General features: G+C 40.0%; 1 protein-coding gene across 5 annotated transcripts in view; it reads right to left on the reverse strand.

Moving 5' to 3' along the window:
- Positions 1-20541, reverse strand: part of Asap1 (ArfGAP with SH3 domain, ankyrin repeat and PH domain 1) — a 324201-nt gene that overhangs the window by 125349 nt on the left and 178311 nt on the right. For all 5 annotated transcript variants that reach the window (XM_046464612.2, XM_046464614.2, XM_046464613.2 and 2 more), the window contains one exon: positions 14967-15039. In XM_046464612.2, the coding sequence (XP_046320568.1) occupies positions 14967-15039 (73 nt within the window). The remainder of the gene's footprint in view (positions 1-14966; positions 15040-20541) is intronic.

Here is a 20541-nt window from a genome sequence, read left to right on the forward strand (position 1 = left end):
AAGTTTTATGAAGTTGAAATGGTTTAGAGGGGCTAAACAGGTTGCCCAAAGTCATACAGCTAACAAGCAGTGGTGACAGGCACGGATTCCTGACCCTGCGCTCTTAACCCATACTTTTGGTTAAGTTCTGGGACCATGAGAAGACTTCCAATTTGAACCAGAGGCTGGGTGATTGGGGGGACTTGAAAAATCTAGGTCTCAGCTCCAGCTTCTACTATGTAACACTGGTCAAGTGACTAAACTTCTCAGGGACCTCAATTTCCTCATCTACAAAACAAGCTTAATACATGTTCGGCTCACTGACTGCCAAGAGGTGAAAATGTCACAATGAATATGAAAGCTCCTTTGGAAAACAACAAAAGACACTATAAAACCTCACGGCTGCTCTCTATTCAGGAAGTATAATAAGGCCTCCAGATCAACCATCATAAATCTATCTCCAAGCACAACCAAATGTCTGCAGGCATCCTTCGGTGGAGGAACACAAGAGCATAGGCCTGAGGGGCAAAGGGACCTGGGTCTGAATCCCTACTTGGGTCCTAACTGGCCATGTGTGACCTTGGAAATGTACTTAACCTTCCTGAGCCTCCATTTCATAGGTAAATGAGGTGCTGGCTATAAAATACATGGCAAGCCCTTAAAAAATATCTTTACTTTTGTTAGATTGAGATCTGATTCTAATGCTAATGGACATCAGGTATAAATTTAAATATGGTATTTTGGGGAGGATTCAGATAAGTATGGATCAAATCCCAGGTCTTACATTAACCAGATGTGGGTCTAGGGCAATTTATCACTGATTCTGCTTCCATAACTGTAATAATACCTACTTGACAGGTTATTATTATGGGAAATGGATGAGAAGAGCCTACAATTTGCCTCCTCCATCTCTGGCACATGGTAGGTATTTATGAAATGCCAAGTACCATCCCTCACTCCAAAGTAGTTTTACTTTTTGAGTTCCTTTCTCTTTCCTGGGAACCTAGCTGCTCTTCCAGGATCTGGACTCAACTTGTCTTCTGTGCCAAGAGCCCTGGGCAACATGTGCTCATCATCTTCTCTTCATGAGCACAGCCAGGATACGCTTGCTCATATGCACCAGTCACACAACCAATCCAAAGTACTCTTGTTTGTGACCTCCAGGCCTTGGCCTTCCTCTTTCAAGGGCATGGCAAACCTCTTGCCATGCTGGGAGTCTCAGCCCTACCTAATTGCATATAGCCCACTCCCAGGCAAGGGCCTGGCACACAGGAAGGACTCAATAAAGCACAAACTGAAGGTAGTGGAGTCTCCTGGAACAAGCCATTTTCCTTCTCTCAAAAAACACGCATGGGCTACATGACAGGCATGCAAAATGACAGGCACTGTGAGCTACCCCTGCAGTAATAAAGCCGTGCAGTATGTGAAAAATTACAGGGTTGGCATAAAGAGGAAAGTGATAAATTTTCTTATACCATTCTATATACTCTTTGTAACACCAATCACACTTATAAAATGTAAATTCTATTTGTTTTTAAAATTACCAAAGATAATTCATATATGATCACAGAGATACAAAGATAAAAATTACAATTTTCCCTTTTCCAATTCTGCTTCTTTAAAATAAACCGAGATAGTAACCTGGAGTATGTCTCAGCAAAACTTTGTCCATAATTAAAACACACAAATATAGGAGTTTTCACTCCATTCCTCTCAGTTTTTAAAAAATCAAATGAGACATTATTAAATATGAGATTGCATGGCTTGTTATTTTTTCCTGAATAAGAATCACGAAATTCAATATAAATAAATCTAATTATTTTAACTGTAATTATTTTCCACAATAAGTGCTACAACGATTTATGTAACAAGCCTCCTAGTAAGAAACTTTCAGCTTTTCCCACCAAAAAAATGCTGCAATAGATATTCTTATATACACACTCTTACATGCTGTTACTTTATCTCTGAAAAGATATTCACAAAATCAGGACTGTTGGGAATTATTCATTATATCCAACAGCAGTGTACATAAGGACACAGATGTTATTGTGCTTTTTACTATTATTTTTAAGTCTAATTTGTTATGTATGATAGCAGAATACATTTCAATTCATAGTACACATAAAGAGCATAATTTTTCATATCTGGTTTTACACAAAGTAGAGTCACACCATTCGTGTCTTCATACATGTACTTAGGGTAATGATGGACATCTCATTCCACTGTGTTTCCCACCCCACTCCCCCTTCTTTTCTCTCCCTCCCCTTTGCTCTATCTAGAGTTCATCTAATCCTCCCATGCTCTGCCCCTTAACCCCATTATGAATCAGCATCCTTATATCAGAGAAAACATTTGACATTTGAGTTTTTGGGTTTGGCTAATTTTACTTAGCATTATATTCTCTAACTCCACCCATTTACCTACAAATGCCATGATTTTATTGTAATTGTGTTTTTTAATGAAAAACTTAAGAAAATCAGACTTTTTGTATTTTATAAAATATTAACATTTGCTTTTCTGTTTATACACTTAACCTAGCTTTCCACTGGTTGTCTTTTTCTTATCTTGTAAGAATGCCTTGTGTAAGACAGAGCAATGTTTTTTAACATGTAACCATGATATAGTGAGATATGTATTTTGGTTTTTGTCCAGGATTCCTGGCTTAAAACTCTCTTCAGTAAGGATCATAAAAAGTACAATTTTTCTTCCTTGGCACAGGTTAACAAAACAAAAAAAAACTTGAATCTTTCCCTTTCTGTCACAGGTGGCCATAGAGAACTTCTCTGAGCTAGACTTGATAGGACCATAAGATCCTCCTTACTCCAGAGGGGGTGAGAAGAATCTGAATAGATAGTACTGGGGTTCCCCACCTTGTCTGTTAACATTGCATCATACCCTTTTTATCCAATCACATTTTAACACAGTTGCCCATGCTTCAATCACACCTAAGCAATAAAAGTCTCCATAAAAACTGAAAGGACAGGGTTTGGAGAGCTTCTGGGTTGCTGAACACATAGAAGTTCCTGAAAACTGGCACAGCAGGAGAGAAATAGATGCTCTGTGCCTTCCCTCATACCACAATTCTATACAGTTCTCCATTATTCTTTGTAATATCCTTTATAACAAAGTGGTAAATGTGTTGAGTTCTGTGAGCTGCTTGAGCAAATTAATCGAGTCCAAGGAAGGGGTTGTGGGAACCCCAATTTATAGCTGGCAGGTCAGAGGCACAGATAAAACAAGTTGGGTCTTGTGACTAGCATCAGAGGGAGGAAGACTGCGTGTGCTTGGAATCTGACAGTATCTTCAGGTAGACAGTATCAGAACTGAATGGAATTAAACAGCACTCAGCTAGTGTCTGCTGCAGAATTAGCTGCTTGCTTGTTGGTGAGAAAACCCCCCTTTTTTACCTAGTATTCAGGATTGAATCCAGGGACACTCTACCACCAAGGTATGTCCCCAGCCCCTCTATTATTTAAGACAGGATCTTGCTAAGTTGCTGAGGCTGGCCTCCAATTTTTGATCCTCCTGTCAGCTTCCTGAATTGCTGGGATTATAGCCCACCACACTGGGCTCCTCACACCTTTTAAAGTCATAGAAATATGTGTTGGAAGTATACAATACAAAAACTGAGTTTGAATTGGTTTTTCCTTGTTTAACATCAGACAAATATTTTTTTAATTTGCCTTTTAATTTATTTACAGTGGGTTTCGCCATACAAAAACTGTTAAATTTCATTAGCTAAATATATATTATTCCCAAAGATTTTTGGGTTCTTTTGCCTTATGTTCCTAAACCTTTTAATCTTTACTGTTTTTTTTTTTTAAATTTAACCTTCAAATGCAAAGCAATGTATTTGTTTGCAAGATAGGTTCCAAAGTTATTTATTTTTTTTGCTGCTGGGTATCAAACTCAGGGTCTCTTGCATGCTAATCAAGCCCTGTACCACTAGGCTGTTTCCCCAGCTGGGTAATATTATTTAAAGCATGTTCTTAATCTTTATAATAATTAGTTTTATTCTATTTTCAATACTGAAATAGTTAATCCATCTGCAATGGATTTATTTATGACATGAGAAATAGTTCTAGCCTTATTCTCTTTCTTCTACATAAATATATATTGCTATTTAACATGGTTTATAGAAATCATCCATTTAGTTTTGACTGAAAATGAACATGTGACAAAACCCGGAGGGAGCAGGTCAGGTTTCACAAGAGAAGGTGATGGAATAAAAACCTGAACCATAAACAGCTGTCTAAAAAGAACTCCTGGGGTAGAACATTCAAGGTAAAAGCTAACGGTGTAACATACATGCATGCAAAGCACCCAGGAGTAAAAGAGCTAGCGTTTGCCTGAGCAACAGAGACAGACAAACTGACATGGGATCTTGGTTTCTCGAGCTCACCATGCATGATCTAGAACTAGGTAGGTTGAGGTATTAAAAAGTGCTGTGCTCCATTCTTTTCATGAGACTGAGGCTCAGATCCTTTTTGACCTAACATCCATAAAACCAGCACCACTCATCCATGACCCTGAAAATGCTTTGTTTCAATTTTTACGCAGTCACTCCATAATAACTATAAACATGTAACTGGGGAGTGAGGGCTGGATTTATTTACTTGGATACGACATTGACTAGTTTGAAAACAAGAGTTACTTGATGAGTGAGTTATTGCACTCCCCTAAGCCTCAGTTTCCTCATCTCTTCCCACCACTGCTCACTGTACAGGTCTCCTGGTAAGATTAAAGGAAGGCCTTGGAGGCAGAAAGCCCTGAGGATATTTTTTTTAAAAGGCCTCTTTTCACGCCATTCTGGATGATTCATTCCTTTAATTTCTCAAGGCCATTCTAAAATTGGGTTGTTCTTTCACAGTTCCAGCCAAGGCTCAGTAAGAACTTGCCCCAGACCATGGTGTGTTATCTAGAAGCTCAGCATGTACACTCCCAATTTTGCGGCCCTGTCAAATCCATCAGCTAACAGAGTGCCAAGAAAGATACCTGCAGAGTCCCACAGGGCTGTTACTCAGCTTTCAAACAGCACCTGGACATTGCTTCCCTCAAGCAGTGGCAGAGATGTGTTCTCTTGGGATTTTGTCACTCAGGCTTCTTAGTTGCCAGGAAAAACACATCACATTGTTTTGCTGATTGCTGTGCAGGTAATGGCAGTTCTTGGAGATCTGGCCCCCAAGACAAGCTAGCAAGGCGACAACCAATTCCTCCCCTGCGGCAGCCTCTGCAGTGTGACTATGCAACTTAGGCAAGTCTTCTTATAGACAGGGTTGTTAAAAAAACTGTGGCCCCCCATTTTATTAGCAATAAATGAACTTCCATCAAGCACCTACACTGTGATCCAAAGGCAATTTAGGTTATTAGCTCTGTGGTCTTGGATATGTCTTCAAATTCTTTTGAGCATTGGCGTCTTGATTTGTAAATTATGTATAAAAGACTTAGAGATAAAATAAAACCTCACTGGGGTCTTGTCCTGGTAAGTGAGGTGCCTAGCCTGAGCACATACCCTCCAGCCCAGTGTTCCTCAAACTGTTTTGATCATCCACTCCTGTCAGTTAAATATTTTACAGCATATATTTCCAATCAAGACTTACTTAAGTCATGTATGTATTAATATTTTATGCTACATGCATATGCTGTAATATATTATCTAATGAACTGCTAATATAAATCAGTGGCTCTGACCTCAATTCCAGCCATTCCAAAAACCTTGAAGTCTGCTTCGCATTTTTTTTTAAATTCAGTGAAAGTCTAAATCTGTACTGTTTTGAAAATATCAAGGGATCTATGACCACAAAACCATTTAAAATCACAGAGGAAACATCAGCTGAATCTAAAGATCCTGAGAGGACAAGAAGCTTGTCTTCTCAGGGTGTGCAGCCTGGTGAGTCTCAAGGAATGAAAGAAATCAAAAGGAGGCAGTTCTGTCTGGTTTCGGCTGCTGGGGAAATGCAGTATTTCTGAGGCACTGTGAACCCCTCCTTAGGGTACCTAGAGTATATTTTGGAGGTTATAAAAGTATCTTTATCTCATTTTATAACGGGACAGGATAGAGATCATCCTCTGTTTCATAAGTAGAAAAATTGAGGTCTGAGAAGCCAGACAGCTGTTACGGTGTTCCTGTCAGAGGAGGGATGGTGTGCCAGCCTCTCCCTGGGCACCTCCAACTGCTCACTCCAAAGGTGGCATGAATCCCACAAACATGACCTCAGCATAGGTCTCCACTTGAGACCTCCTGTAAAAGGAGGTGTGGACGAGGCCACAGGGTGCTCCGCAGCGTGCGTGTTGCGATTCAGAATGCACACAACAGTTTGAAAAGAAATGTGGCTGATTATATTTTCCTCTTCTAGTTCATCTGAATCTTCTACAGAAAACATGTTAATAACATTTTTCATGATCTGCTTCTGTAACTTATGATGTGTTAATTACACATCATACTTACCCATGGGGGTGGGGGGACTTAAAAAAATGCCAGCAAGAAAAACTAGCCCCAGGGAGGTATTCTAGACTGCCCCCGGCCCCCATATACACACAACTCTCCATAAAGAAAAAGAATAGGTCTCATCAACTGTCTGGGACACAGCAGATCTGAAAATGTCCTGTTGTCTGTGCATATAGTGGCAAAGTGGCTGAGCAAAGTCACCCTCTGCCAACACCTAAGTGCTCTGTTCTACGGCACTGATCACCAGTGATAAACACTTCAGAATCAATAACTTATTTGCTTCCATATCCAAAGAGGGCATCAAAATCAAAATACTCATCTTTCAGTCTAATGTCTCAACTGGTGAGGTCTCTCTGGTCCTGGAAACAAACACTTTCAAGATCCGAGTCCACAAAGCAAACTACAAAGGGGAGTCAAACACATATGACTGCCTGCTACAGGCCACCAGGTAGACTGCCTTCAGATGATGTCTCGGGTGAAGAACTCAAGTAATACTCCACCTGGCCACTGGTGTATATGAAGGAGGCAGGATTTCTGCAAAACTTGAGGGCACCACACACAGAAATAAAAACCAAGACCTGCATTGCTCCACAGACTTCATACAGGGAAATTAAGCTTTACAACTTAATACAGGAAAATGGAATCCTAGTTGAATGAAGCATAAGTCATCCAACAGTGGTCAAAATGCAATTTGCAATGTGAGGCAAGGTATAGGTAGGACACAGAATCTTGCCTGTAATGTCAAGGAGGGTCTGTGTAAGGCTGAGAGCAGGTCCTTCGAGAAAACTACAGGTGGTCATGGATCTGAATTTTCATGTAAACCATAAAGAGGATTAGCTGACAAGGACCGAAAACCACAATCGATTTCACCTGGTGAATGACAAATGAGGCTATTATTATTTCTACCAAGACAGGACCATTAGGGCACAGAAGCACGTTCTTATATTCACCAAGAAGTTTTCTTGTTGAATTGAGGCTTTAAAAAATCCCAAACTACCGGTCCTGGAATGAGTGCTCACAATTTATTTAAAATAATTTCCTGTCATGTCTACTCTGTAAGTTTCAGAAGCATATCATAAAAAATGACTCATTTTCAATAAAAATGAGAGCACTCATTCTCTGACCAGAATGGAGGACATGTGTGTACACACACACACCCCACACATACACATACACACACACACAGCTTCTGACTTCAAGTAACAGGATATTTGAGCCAATAGCTAGAATACAAAATTGAAACTTCTTTAAAAAAGGAGTTTTAAGGGGGCTGGGGATGTGGCTCAAGCAGTAGCGCGCTCGCCTGGCATGCGTGCGGCCCGGGTTCAATCCTCAGCACCACATACAAAGATGTTGTGTCCGCCGAGAACTAAAATAAATAAATAAATAAATATATTTTTTTTTTTTTAAAAAAAAGAGTTTTAAGATTATTTTAAAAAGAGATTCCAGTTTTCTAAAGGCATTCTTTCAGTCCCTCCCATTTCATCCCTTATAATTTGAGGAGCAATGTTCTTATGGGTAAGTATACTCATTTGGTGGCGGGGGCTGGGGGGACCCTTTCCTGAACCATTCAAGGAACTCATTATTTCAGTTTGTTTTCAGCTCTGAAGTGCAATAATGGACCCACAAGAATGCAAAGGGCCTTGAAGGCCCAAAGAAATTTGTTCCGACTTGGCTCAAAAATCACCACTGCAGTATTTCTATTGAAATCCTCTACTTCTAGGGGCCTACAATTTATTAATTTTTACTAATAAGCTTATTTTAATTCAAAAAGATTTTTTAAAAACTCCAGTTATCATTCACAAACAGAATATAGCAAAAAGATAAAGTTCCTAAACCATTAGATTTTGTATGCCTTGACATTTCTTTCTTATCTTTTTAATGAAATGCTATTTTGTCTTTTTATCTATTTTCTGTCAAGAAAATTTCTCTCTCCACTGAAAACCACAGTACTAAAATTAACATTATATGGCATCATGGTAAAACACCGAGTTTAATTACCAACTCTAGTTGCAACAGATTTCATATTGCACCTTCAAATTTGAAAAAAAAATGTTTAAAAAATTACTGAAATGAATTTCCCTGCTTTCTATCCACTGATAAGTTTAGTACTTTACCTTTAAAAATCTAAGATTTCATTTTGCATTATGAGCTATTTCTTAAAATAAATTAATTTTACAGAAGGAAAACCTGTAGGGAACACCACACATTATTTTTTCTTTAAAAACAGCATAAATCCTCTCTTATAAAACTACTTATTACATAATTCTAACTGAAAGAAAACGGGAGGGAGAAAACAGAAGGCAATGAGAAAACCAACTGTTTTCTTTCCTGCAGTGAGAAAGCTATGAAATTGCTCATAACAATCAAGCTGTAGTAGACTCTCATCAAATTACATACCACTGTCATCCCCCACCCCCAAATTAAAGGGTTTAAGTCCCTTAACTTTCAGATTAACAATGTTATAGATTTCTAGGGGGCACCATGTGTTACTAATAAGCTAACATTTATTCTAAATATATCTTGGCATAAATTTTAAGGAAGCCATCATACAATAATAAAATACACATTTTGGTTTGAGATACATATGGGAAGCATGCACACACACACACACACACACACAAAAATATAGAAAAAGATCTAGAACAAGCAGATTGGGGGAGGGAGGAGAGGGAAAGGAAAGACATGAGGGAATAAGATTGATCAAATTATGTACATCCACAAATGTGGCATAAGGAATCCCACTGTCATGTATAATTACAATGCACCAATAAAGAAATAAATTTTGTTTACAAATAAAGATGACAACAATGACCTAGAAGTAGGTTTATCCTGAATCTTTATTCCCAGAGAAAAACATATGTGTGTGTGTATGTGTGTGTGTATGTGTGTGTGTGTATTTACTTAAGATTAATGCTTTAAACTCATTTGGTAAAATAACATTCAATCTACCCATGCTTACTAGGAACCAAAGGACTCTCACTTTATAAACATACAGTATTAGCCTTGATTTAAATGGCACTGAAGTGGTAAGCTCTTCTTTTTCAAAAGCCATACCTGACTTACGAGCCATATGCATAAACCCCTGGTGGCAAGGGCAGACATCCCATGAAGGACAAAGACTGAAATCAAGGTGCCAAGCAGGGATATATCCCCTTGCGGGTCTGAGTGGGGCAGCAGATTTGCTTGCAGGCCCCTCACTCACAAGGTTGGCAACCCAGTGCTGGCTTTTGATGAGATCTTTCTCCACAGGGTTGCTTGAGTATCCTCAGGACATGGCGGTCAACCTCCTCTAAGAAAACGACCAGAAAGAGGGCCAGAGGGAGGGTGCTCTCTCTTTTAAGAACTGGCCTTGGAAACCATATGATATACATTTGATTATATTTCATTCATTGGAAGGCAGTTACTAAATCTGGCGTGCATTCAAGGGGAAGGGGAATTAGGTTCCATCTCTGGTCTGGAAAGAAATGTCAAAGAATTATATTTTAAAGCCTTCACAGTGCTCAACAAACTATTAGCTATTTTAAACATACATTAGCAAAAAAGAAAAGGGGGAGAGAACAAATGAAGCTTTGCAGGTACTACTAAGGTACACTTTCTAAACTACCATGTTTCCTAGATGGGTAATATTAAGACTTCAAAACTTAGGAACAACACAGGAAAACTCCATGGCTTGGAGAATTCTCCTGTGCCCCCCAAGAAGTTGACAGTTTTATTTTTAAAAAAGATGTCCTCATACCCAGCAGGGTCAGTGAGAGACAAATTCCCAAAGCAATTTCAAACTAAAGGGCTTACACAGAGATATGACAATGTGCATCTGAAAAATAATTTCTCTTAAAATATAACACTACTTACTAATTAATACTGATAAAGCTAATGTGTAAAAATAATATATTCTAGAGTAAGACCCTTCACAATTTTCAACCATCTTTCAAATCACTTTGGGAAGCTAAGTTGCTGGTAATTTCCAGTTAGAATTATAAAAAAAAAAACATTTCTTAAATCTTTAAAGACTATCACGAGGCTTCTCTGTCACTTAAGCACTGTGAGAAAACAAGAAAATTATGAAAACATATTGGGAAACAGACACAAGGGTTCAGCCTCTTGTGGCTTCCTTGGATGAGGCCAAAACCTTTGGATGGGAACAACTTGGATTCCACTGAGCATGTATCATGGAAAGATATGCAACACCACCGTTTTACTCATCTAGCTATTCTTAAGAATTAAATGTCACAGTGCTGCCCACGCAAGCTGACCAAAACTCTGAATATGCCACACTGGTTTGTGATTGCAGAAACCCATCAGGCCCCAGAAGTCTGTGAGAGCTTGTAAGGATCTGGGTTCATCCCACATTTCCAAGTCATGGGCACAATTACTACTGGGGCCCCTATCTGGGAACCTCTGAAGTCACCCCACAGATTATATCTGAACAACTCATTCATGAATATTCATGATTAGTGAATATTTAACAACTGCAATCAGAAAGCTTCAGAAGGAGAACCCTTCCAGCCTATAATAGCAATTAACTGCACATTTGCTGAGCCCCTACCACACTTCAGAAGACGAGTAGAGTGGCTGTTGAGGGCAGAGATGGGCAGCTGGGCTCTTCTTGCATGACCCTGGACATGTTCATCTGGTTCTTCAAGCTTTATTCCATCATCTATTAAATGGGCATAATGGCACATACTTCACAGGTTTCTTTGGGCTAGATCAGTACACCATGAACACCCAGTGAATGCCATTTCCTGCTCTCAGCCCCCTCCCTCACCCTGCCACTCCCCTCACTGTACCCTTGAGCTTCCCTTTACAACACTTTCTAGTTTCTAATTATAGTTACTTTCCAGTTTGATGAGCCGACTAACATTTCTCTCCCTCACTGGCCAAAACATTCACGGAGATAGAGACTGTCTGACCCCATGTACCCAACATCTAAAACAGTAACATATGACAGGTGCTCAATAAGTAGTTGCTGAATAAGCAATGTTGACAAATGCACAAAACAGACATGGAAGTCACAGTACCAACCCTCACCAAGGAGTTCACAGGTCAGTGCAGCAGTTTTCCATTGTAGCTACAAGTTACACTCACTTGGGAAGTAATACATATCATTTACACTTTAATATCTGCAACAACTTTAGAGTCTGGGCCTAAGGGACATCTGTCCCTATTTTTGTTTTTTAAGAGTACTTCAGAGGATTCTAATGAACATCCAGGGGGCGGAATCACTGGTCTAATTCAACAGAGTTGGTCAGCAAACACAACACACTGGGACATGTGTTCTCCTACAGAAGCACTGAATGGAAGGACCTCCTGTGATGAGGGAGATATACTACACCTACACCAACCAATATGTTAGCCATTAGTCATGTGTGGCCCTTGAGTCTTTGAAACATGGCTGCTGCAACATCGAGGAACAGCCTTTAAATCTTACTTGACTATTAATTAATTTAAATTTAAAAAACCATGTGCAACTAGAGGGTGCTCTAATGGATAATGCAGACCCAGGGGGCAATCATATAGAAGGCCGAGGGACCCAAACTCATCAGTGGCCCCATCCACAAAGAAAGTGCAGTGTAGTAGAGGAGATGACACCCAACTCTGCAGAGACCCTTGAATTCTCCCCTTTACAGAGGGGTCATACATCATTTCAGGGCAGCTGTGACCTAAAGAAACCCTTTAAACAACAAAATGAAGCATGTCCTCAAGTAAAAAAGCCTTTGTGTGAGCTGTTGCATGACAAGGTCATTGTGGCAAAGGAAGCACATTTGGAAAAGGGTAGAGATGGCAGCACCTCCTAGCTTGGAGCAAGGGTCTCCCTTCTGTGGCTCACAAGCTTGGAGCCTCCAGCATGAGCCATAACGATGTGGAGAACTGACAGTTGTTCCTCAGGCAGAAAATGGCTCATTAAGCTCTTTATAAAATCACACTGCTCCAATGTTATCTGTAGATTCATGAAATAAAATAGAGATGGCGCTCATGCTGTGTGTTGTGGTTTGGATCTTAAATGTCCCTCAGAGGGCAGTGTGTGGGAGGCTCGGTGCCCCGCTCCTGGCACTCCTGAAGAGGAAGGGTCCTTCAGGAAGTGGAGCCTAGTTGGAAGAAGGGCCACACAGGTACTTGGGGATCCTGGCACCTTTCTCTCTCTCTGCGCCCTGGCCACTGTAGAGTGAACAGCTTTGTTCCACCACATTCCCTCCACCCTGATATTGTGCCTTGCCATAGGCCCAAAGCAACAGCGCCAAACTATCACAGACTGAAACTTCTGAAACTGTGAGCCAAAATAAATCTTTCCTCCTTTAAGCTGATTTTCTCAAGTATTTTATTATAGTGGTCAAAAGCTGACTAATGACTGGATCTGCCATGCTTCCTACCTATAATTTATTAAGCATCCACCACGTGGTAGGTAGTATATTAGGGGCCCTAAGCGTTCTCATTTTGTCTATACAATACACTGCAAATTAGATAATATCTTCTTATTTTATGGGAGGAAATTCAAGACTCATATAAAGTCAAGAAGTTAAACAATTTACTTAACTTTAACAAGTAGGGCAAAGCTAGGACTTAAACTTGGACTTTGAGTTTCTTTTTAAAAAGGGTGTACTGTGTTCTACACATATACACACTCTTTCAAATACCATTTATTTTATGTTTCTTCAAATCCCAACAAAGGCTCCAATGAAGCTCCTTGTGTATATTTCAAATATATATATTTTTGATGCATAATATGCATAACTCAGAAAGTGCATAAATACTAAGAGTAGCATTTGATGAATTATCACAAAGTCAACTTTACCATGTAACACCAATCAATTCAAGAAAAACAAGAGTACCAGCCCCTCAAAAGACCCCTGTGACACCTTCTAGTTATTTACTCCACATACCACCCTAAAGAGCTAAGATTGATCCAGGGCCTACCACACTGTGCAAATTCATTAAGATGAAGCAAAGGACAGAAGTTATGAATTAGGCAGGTAATTTAGACCAAAACTTAAAACAAGATTTGGCCACAACACAACAAGACCACCATTATTTATCTACCTTAATTAGACATTAATATTTTATTGATGTTGGGCACTGTGGCGCATGCCTGTAATCCCAGTGGCTTGAGAGACTGAAGCAGGAGTATCACGAGTTCAAAGCCAGCCTTAGCAACTCAGCAAGACCTAAAGCAAATTAGTGAGACCCTATCTCTAATAAAACACCAAAAGGGGCTGGGAATGTGGCTCAGTGGTTAAGTGCCCCTGGGTTCAATTCCCAATATCAAAAAACAACACCCCCCCCCCCAAAAAAAAACAAAAAAGAAAAATCGATATTTTATTGAATATAAAGATTTAGGGAGTAGTATCAAAAAACTGGGGTGCAAAAGGTGTTAACAATTACTTTTAAAGACTGTCTTGAGGTCTGGGGGACTGAAAGAAGAAAAGAAACTATTAGGTTTCCATTTACATAGGCCAGTGATTCCCAGCTCCAATGAGTGGGTCAGAGCCATAAAGGGGCTCCTTTCAGCTCTGTAAGTGTACAATGATAAAATTAAGAGGAAACATCATTTACTATACTCCCATAACATGAGGCCCCTTAGTGAGCTGGAGATGTGGCTCAGTGGTAAAGTGCTTGCCTGGCATGCACAAGGTCCCAGGTTCAATACCCAACACCACAAAAACAAATAAAGAACATTAGGCTCCTTATGGATATTAGTGCATTTAAGTATCTGCAACAACTCAGTACTATCCCATTCCCATCTTACAGATGAGATAAAAGGAGGTTCAGGAAAGTGAACATTTATAACCATCTCAAGGTCACTTTGTTAATAAGAAGGCTAGAAGGAAACCCGCATCTGTGCCTCTGTGAAGCCTATGCTCTTTGTGTTAGTCTCTGTCACCCTGGAAGGGTTTTCTGAGGAGATATACCAGCCAACTGATTTCTCAGAAGAGTGGCCTCCAGACAGGTGAGTTGGTACTGCAATAATGATACCAAGATGTGTGTCAGAGCTGGAAATGTATTTTATGTTTCCAAGCCTCTCCTTCCTGCAGTACTGTAGCCTACTGTTTCTTGTTGGTACCCACTGTTTTCTTTACTTTGGTGTGTTTCTTCTTATTCACTAACCCTTTTGTTTCTAAGTTGACAAAGTCACTAGATCAAAGCTAAAACATTTAGTTTCATGGGTTATTTGGCATCCCACAGACCAACAATAAGATTGCTGGCATATCTATAAAAATCTGAACTCACACCTGCTCTGATATTCACATCATCCCCTGGTCAATGCTGATTTCAAATGTGCACAGATGCTATGAAGAAGGAAAAGATTCCCACATGTTTAACTGAGGCCACTATCACAGACTGATCCAACCACACATTTTAAATATCTCCCATATCCTTTGTGACAGAAAACCACTATCACTCTTAAGTTCTTAAATACATAATAAAATCCATGGCAACTAACCTTTTTTCTTCCTAATAAGAAGGAATTTTTTTTCTTCCTAATGCTGGGAAAACAGAATAATAGAAAACTCTGTGGACATTACTTATGATTCGTGCTTACCTTGACCAGAATTATATATTGCTTTTACAGATTTCTTCACTTTCTGCAAGGCTGTTCTATCTTGGTCTAGAGCCTAAAAGAGAAAAATATGAAAAAAAAAAAAAAGGTGTTAGAAATTTGGTACATAAAAGAAAAAAAAAGAAAAAGAAATTCATTCAAAACTATGAGCACCAAAGCAGCAACAAACTGATATGACCTGATTCCTTCTCTTTTGAGTTTCCACCTGGAGAGGGAGGAAGGTGAGCACAAGATGATTGCACAGTACCCAGGAACACAACACATCTTAGCAATGGAAATTCCAGCCACAAAAAAACAAAAACAAAAAACAAAACAAAACAAAACAAAAAAAACATTTGGAAAAGTGTAATAAGTAGGAATGACCTTCTCGTAAGTGCTTTTAAATCTGAGGATTTTAGTGTTAAAAAAATTAAGTATGACATATGGCAGTTGTAGTTTAAAAATCTGTCTACTAAGAAAGCACAGTATGGAAATGCCACCATGATGCTAGTGATGCTCTTAAATGATTCAAGGATGACGTAACAACACATGTGCCACAGTCTACTTGTGTTCTAAGTGGGATGTCGCGGGCTAACTATACACTTAGGATATGAACTCTTTTCTGTAATACTAACTTCAGGTCCTTTCTGCTTTCCCAGGGTCTGTGGTTCACAGGCTGGGAACCCCTAGATGGTGTGTCAAGTTTTGGAAGGCAGAAGCAAAGAGCAGAACAATAAGCTCAAGTAGACGCACAGTTTAAAACATTACGTGCACCCGGACATCCATCATAGTACTTATGCCTCAGAACTTCAGATGACAGAATGGAAGCCCACAGAGGGGTAAGCCTTCCCTGAGGGTCGTGGAGAGTTGAAAAGGACAATGCAATGACACCAGGCACCTGTTGTTCCCTTTTTTCTTTCCTGCCTTTCTAAACATATAGTTCAGTCGTGGTTCATGAGCCATTTCCCTTCAGCTCTCCAGACACCTGTAACTGGTCAGGTGGGAACCTGACCCATGCTGGGCTCTAAGTCCTTCTCAGGATTTCTGGGCTTGAGAACAGGGATCCAATGCCCAGTCTCTTTTTGATAAGGTTAGCCTGGGACTACCAGTGGTTTTGTTTCTAGATGTGTAAAGAATCTGGCCAGATCCGACGTTAACAGTAACAAAGCAACAGAGATGAGGTAGAGAAAGTCCTGGCTGCATCTGAGTCGCAGCTAACCTTATGCAGTTTGAGTATATGAGATAAATTCTTTCTGTTCCAGTCAGTTGAGGTTGGGATCCTGTCACTTGCAACCACAAGTCCTAAATAATGCAAGAAGAAAAGTTTACTGAGAACTGACTGCAGGTCAGGCAGAATACTTGTTACATAAGATACATATGCTTTCAATTATCTTCTTGCAATGAATCTTTAAAAAACAACTCTGTGAAGTATCAGCTCCATTTTTGGAAAAGAAACTGTGATGGGCCTTTATTAAATATTTGTAGGAATGGAGGGAGGGAAATTTAACTCATTTGCCCAAGGTCAGAGCCAGAAACTGTTGTAGTCACATTTCACTTTAATGTCTATCAAATCCAAAGGTGCTTGCTTTTCCTACTGGGATGCTCGTATGGAGACCAGGGTTAGCAGACAGTGTCCATGCTAATTCCATCATGCCTGTCACATTATACCTCTGCAATTTTTTTTTTTTTGGCCATAGTCATGGCCCATTAGTCCTTTAATATTTTTCCTTTTAGTCCTTTTAATATTTTTCTTTAAATCTATGTAGACCTTTTTATTTAAACTTAAATAACTGCATCATAAACCGATACAATTAATGGAAAACCAGGATCACTTTCATTAATAGAAGACACCCTGGAGATTGGCATGCCCTACACAAAATGTTCATCTGCTTGGTATCTCAAGTCATCTGACACGAACAAAATGCATACCACATGTAAGGAGTCAGTTTCAGGGAAAAGATATACTTTGAGTTAAAGATTTAAGATACTTTAGAGAAAGGGGAAGGCTGGCTAATATTTAATTAATACTTAGTGTGAAGCAGAAATCATATTGAGAGATCTACATAGATTATCTCAATTCTGTGGTAAATCCTAGGAAATAAGTACTATTGTTATATCCATTTAACAGATGAGAAAAAAGAGACATGGAAAGGTTAACTTGTCCTGGGTGGCAGAGCTGGAATTTGAACCAAGGACTTAACAACAGAGCCTGGTCTGATCACATGGGAAGGGGTATTCACCAGTTCTTAGAACAGAATTCCGAGTTAAGAAATAAGACATTTAGGTTTCTAAGAAAGCACAAAGAAAAGAATGCAGATAAGCACTCCTTTACAAGATTGAATCCAACAGGTTTGTCCTTGGTGGCTATTTTTTTGTGGCAAAAATGTTAATAAAAATAGCCATCATTTTTTGTAATAAACACATTACCACCATCTTCTTTCCTGAAGAAACCCCTGGTTTTTAGAGAGGTGAAAGAGCTTGCCAAGTGCCCCATGACAGAAACAGCCTGTGCCTTCTCAGCACGACAGCTCGGTACTGGAGAAGCACTTCCCCATTTCCCCTGCACCTTGCTCGCTTCTCAAGAAAGGAGAAAAGATCTGCTCCTGGAAGAAAACGACCTGTCAGTTTGGCCCTGGGAGTAATGACCATATTACGATGGGCCTACTCAAAGAGAAATGAGTGTGTGGGCTCTGAGGCCTGGGTCTTTTCAGAGTTAACCACCCTCCAGGAGCAAAAGTATGCGGAAGATTCCAGCAGTAACATTTTATGAGACCCTACATCTACTTTCCCTTTTGGGAGACCTGGGGTGGGGTGGGAGGGAGACCGTCTCAGAATTTAAGTTGAATAAGACTTATGTTTTCCCAACTCATCCATGAGCTGACAGGATGTAATGTTCACATACTGATTTTTAGAGGTAATTGACAGCATTTCCTCTTGACAGCTGCAGTCAAGTCTGGGTGACACTTCTTTTTTTGAGCTCTAGTGTTTGGCCACTGGGCAAAAAGAAGCCAAGTACAATGCACTTTTAAGAGCTTTTTTTTTTTAAAGAGAGCTGGAGGATGCTGTCCTTGCTTCAAACAAGGTTCCCTCCAGCAATAACATGTCTAAATGTGCTGGAAAGTTCTACTCCCTCAGATGCTGAACTGCAATGACATCCTATGAAATGTCATATACATAAAATTAGACAAGGGCTTAGAGAAAACTGCAGATAATATTGGCTTATAAATTCTCTCTTCCAAACCATTAAAAGTATGATAAAATAGGTGCCTGCAATTCTAAGGGTGTTTCTGAAGTTTACCATCTCAAAAGGGTAGTGGGTAGGAAGAGGATGAAATAATAACTAAAAGCATACAGGAGACTATGCTCATCTTAAGTAACAGAAAATAGCATTTGACCTGTTAAAATTGGGCAGTACTGCAGTTCACATTCTCTACGTAACTACAGAGGAGGATGCTCATCTAGGAGAGCCTTTCTGACCTTGGCATGGAGACCGTCTACTTTTATTTCATACACAGCCTTAAGTTTCGGTACTTGAATTCTAGACACAGAGAAGACAATGCGGAGAAAACAGCAGGTGAGAACAGATAGCCAGAGGGAGTCAGAAACAGCATGCAAACTGGACAGCAGAAAGAAAAATTCCTAGAGTCTGAGGTCACTTAAGGCAGGACTTAGGACCTTTCCTACCTCTCCAGGCCAAGTGGTATCTCTCGGTTACAGTTCAGTGCAACAACAGCTGTTCTCAGTTACGTACACAGACCCAGCTTCCCCAGCTCCTGGCTTGGCAACTGCCCAGGCTCATTCCTCTGCCTGGAACACCTTCCTCGGGCTCTTCAGTGACTGGTTCCTTCCTATTACACAGGCCTCAGATTAAAAGCCCCTCCAGAGAGCCTTCTGTGGATACTAAAGCCATGAACCCTTGGGTCACCCAAGGGCTCCTTTCAAATACACTTCATGCTGTTTTCCAGAGCACTACCATACCCTGAAACTATCCTGTTCATGACTGATGTATTTTTATGGTATTTAACAACCTCCACTAGAAGACTGAAAGTTCTATGCAGGCAGGGACCTGTGTAAACTCAAAGCAAAATGACTTTATACATGAACAAATGAACTCAGTAGCACAGTTCCACAAAATGTGAGGTTCTGCAATATTAAGAATTGCCTTAAAAATGGTTGAACAGAATGAAGCTTTGAGTTCAGAAAACATGGGCCTCTGTAATTCTTCTCGGAAGTTTATGTACACATTATATGTCTATGTCAAATGTGCATGAGATATGAACACAAGTGCTAAGAGTAATGGTGTAACAAGAAAGACAGACCTTACACATTCTAAGTGAGTTCTGTACTTAAAATAGTTATTCTGGCAATGTCTTTAAAAACATTTTACTGAAATATAATACACTTACATTGAATGAGCAATGGTAATACTACTGCCATTATTCATTAGGTTTTTATTTTAGATTTATTTTCAATTATACTCAAGTAGGAAAAGTTGCTCTTATTTTAGGTAGATTTGGTTTCGAAAATAAACACAAGTCTTTAGAGCTCAATCTTATGAATATACTCACAGAGCCAGAAAATAGTGCATGACAGTAAGACAATAGCACAGAATTTCCTAGAGATTTGTGGAGGTAGACAGAAATCACAGCTGCCTTCCAGGGACACTCTAAGCATTTACTGTATTAATGTGCCTATAGAAGTGGCTAGCATATGCCTTGTACGGGCAGGTGCTGCAAAACATCTCTGAAAGAAGTACTCCTATACCAAAGTGAAGTCTTTAATGAAAGGAATTTTCACTCATTTTTATTGCTTTTAGCTGTATTCAGAGAGGTCATTTCAAAAATACTTCTTTTCCCTGGTGGTACTGGGATTGCACTCAGGGTCTTGCACATGCTAAGTCTACTTTCTACTGCTAGGCTACAACTTCAAATACCAAATTCATTTAAACAGATATATTTGACCTATATTCAACACAAAACAAATGTTTTCCTTATATTATTCTTTTAGTAGGGAAGACCACCCTGGCCTAGTTTGGGTTCAGACTTTCATTACTTCAGCCTTCTACTTGTTGGGCACTCATGCTACCCCATGAGGAGAAGGCAGGCCTGAGGAGCGAGGTGTTTGGGCTGCAGGTAGGATGTCTCGTTACACTCACAGGACGTCCCTGAGGATGAAACAACAACCCAGCTCTCATGCAGGCCGAGTCAACTCAGTCATTACTCCCCCACTGTAAGGCCCGTATGCTGGGATGTGCACACATGTAATCTCAACATGAAAGGATCCAGTGTGATCCTCAGGAGAGCTGCAGCAGAGGCTGGAGGAAGGAGAGGCAATGCACACTGCTTCCTACCTCAGGTGGGAGTGGCGAGCAGGTGGGCCAAGCAAGAATTTGTTCTGAGGATTTTCACACTTGGGTTTTTGCACCATTCACCCATGTACTCAGCCAGTAAGAAAACCGGGCACCTCAACAGGCACCAGCAAGGTGTGAAAACCAACCAATGCACCGGCCTCTACTTAAGCAGCTATACGCCCCCTTCACATCCTTCTTGCCACAGCAAAGCGCAAAAAAAAAAAAAAA

The sequence above is a fragment of the Marmota monax genome, unplaced genomic scaffold (genome assembly GCF_021218885.2).
Source record: "Marmota monax isolate L192 unplaced genomic scaffold, Marmota_monax_Labrador192_F-V1.1 WCK01_AAM20220418_F8-fsc00003, whole genome shotgun sequence".
NCBI classification, from domain to species: Eukaryota; Metazoa; Chordata; class Mammalia; order Rodentia; family Sciuridae; genus Marmota; species Marmota monax.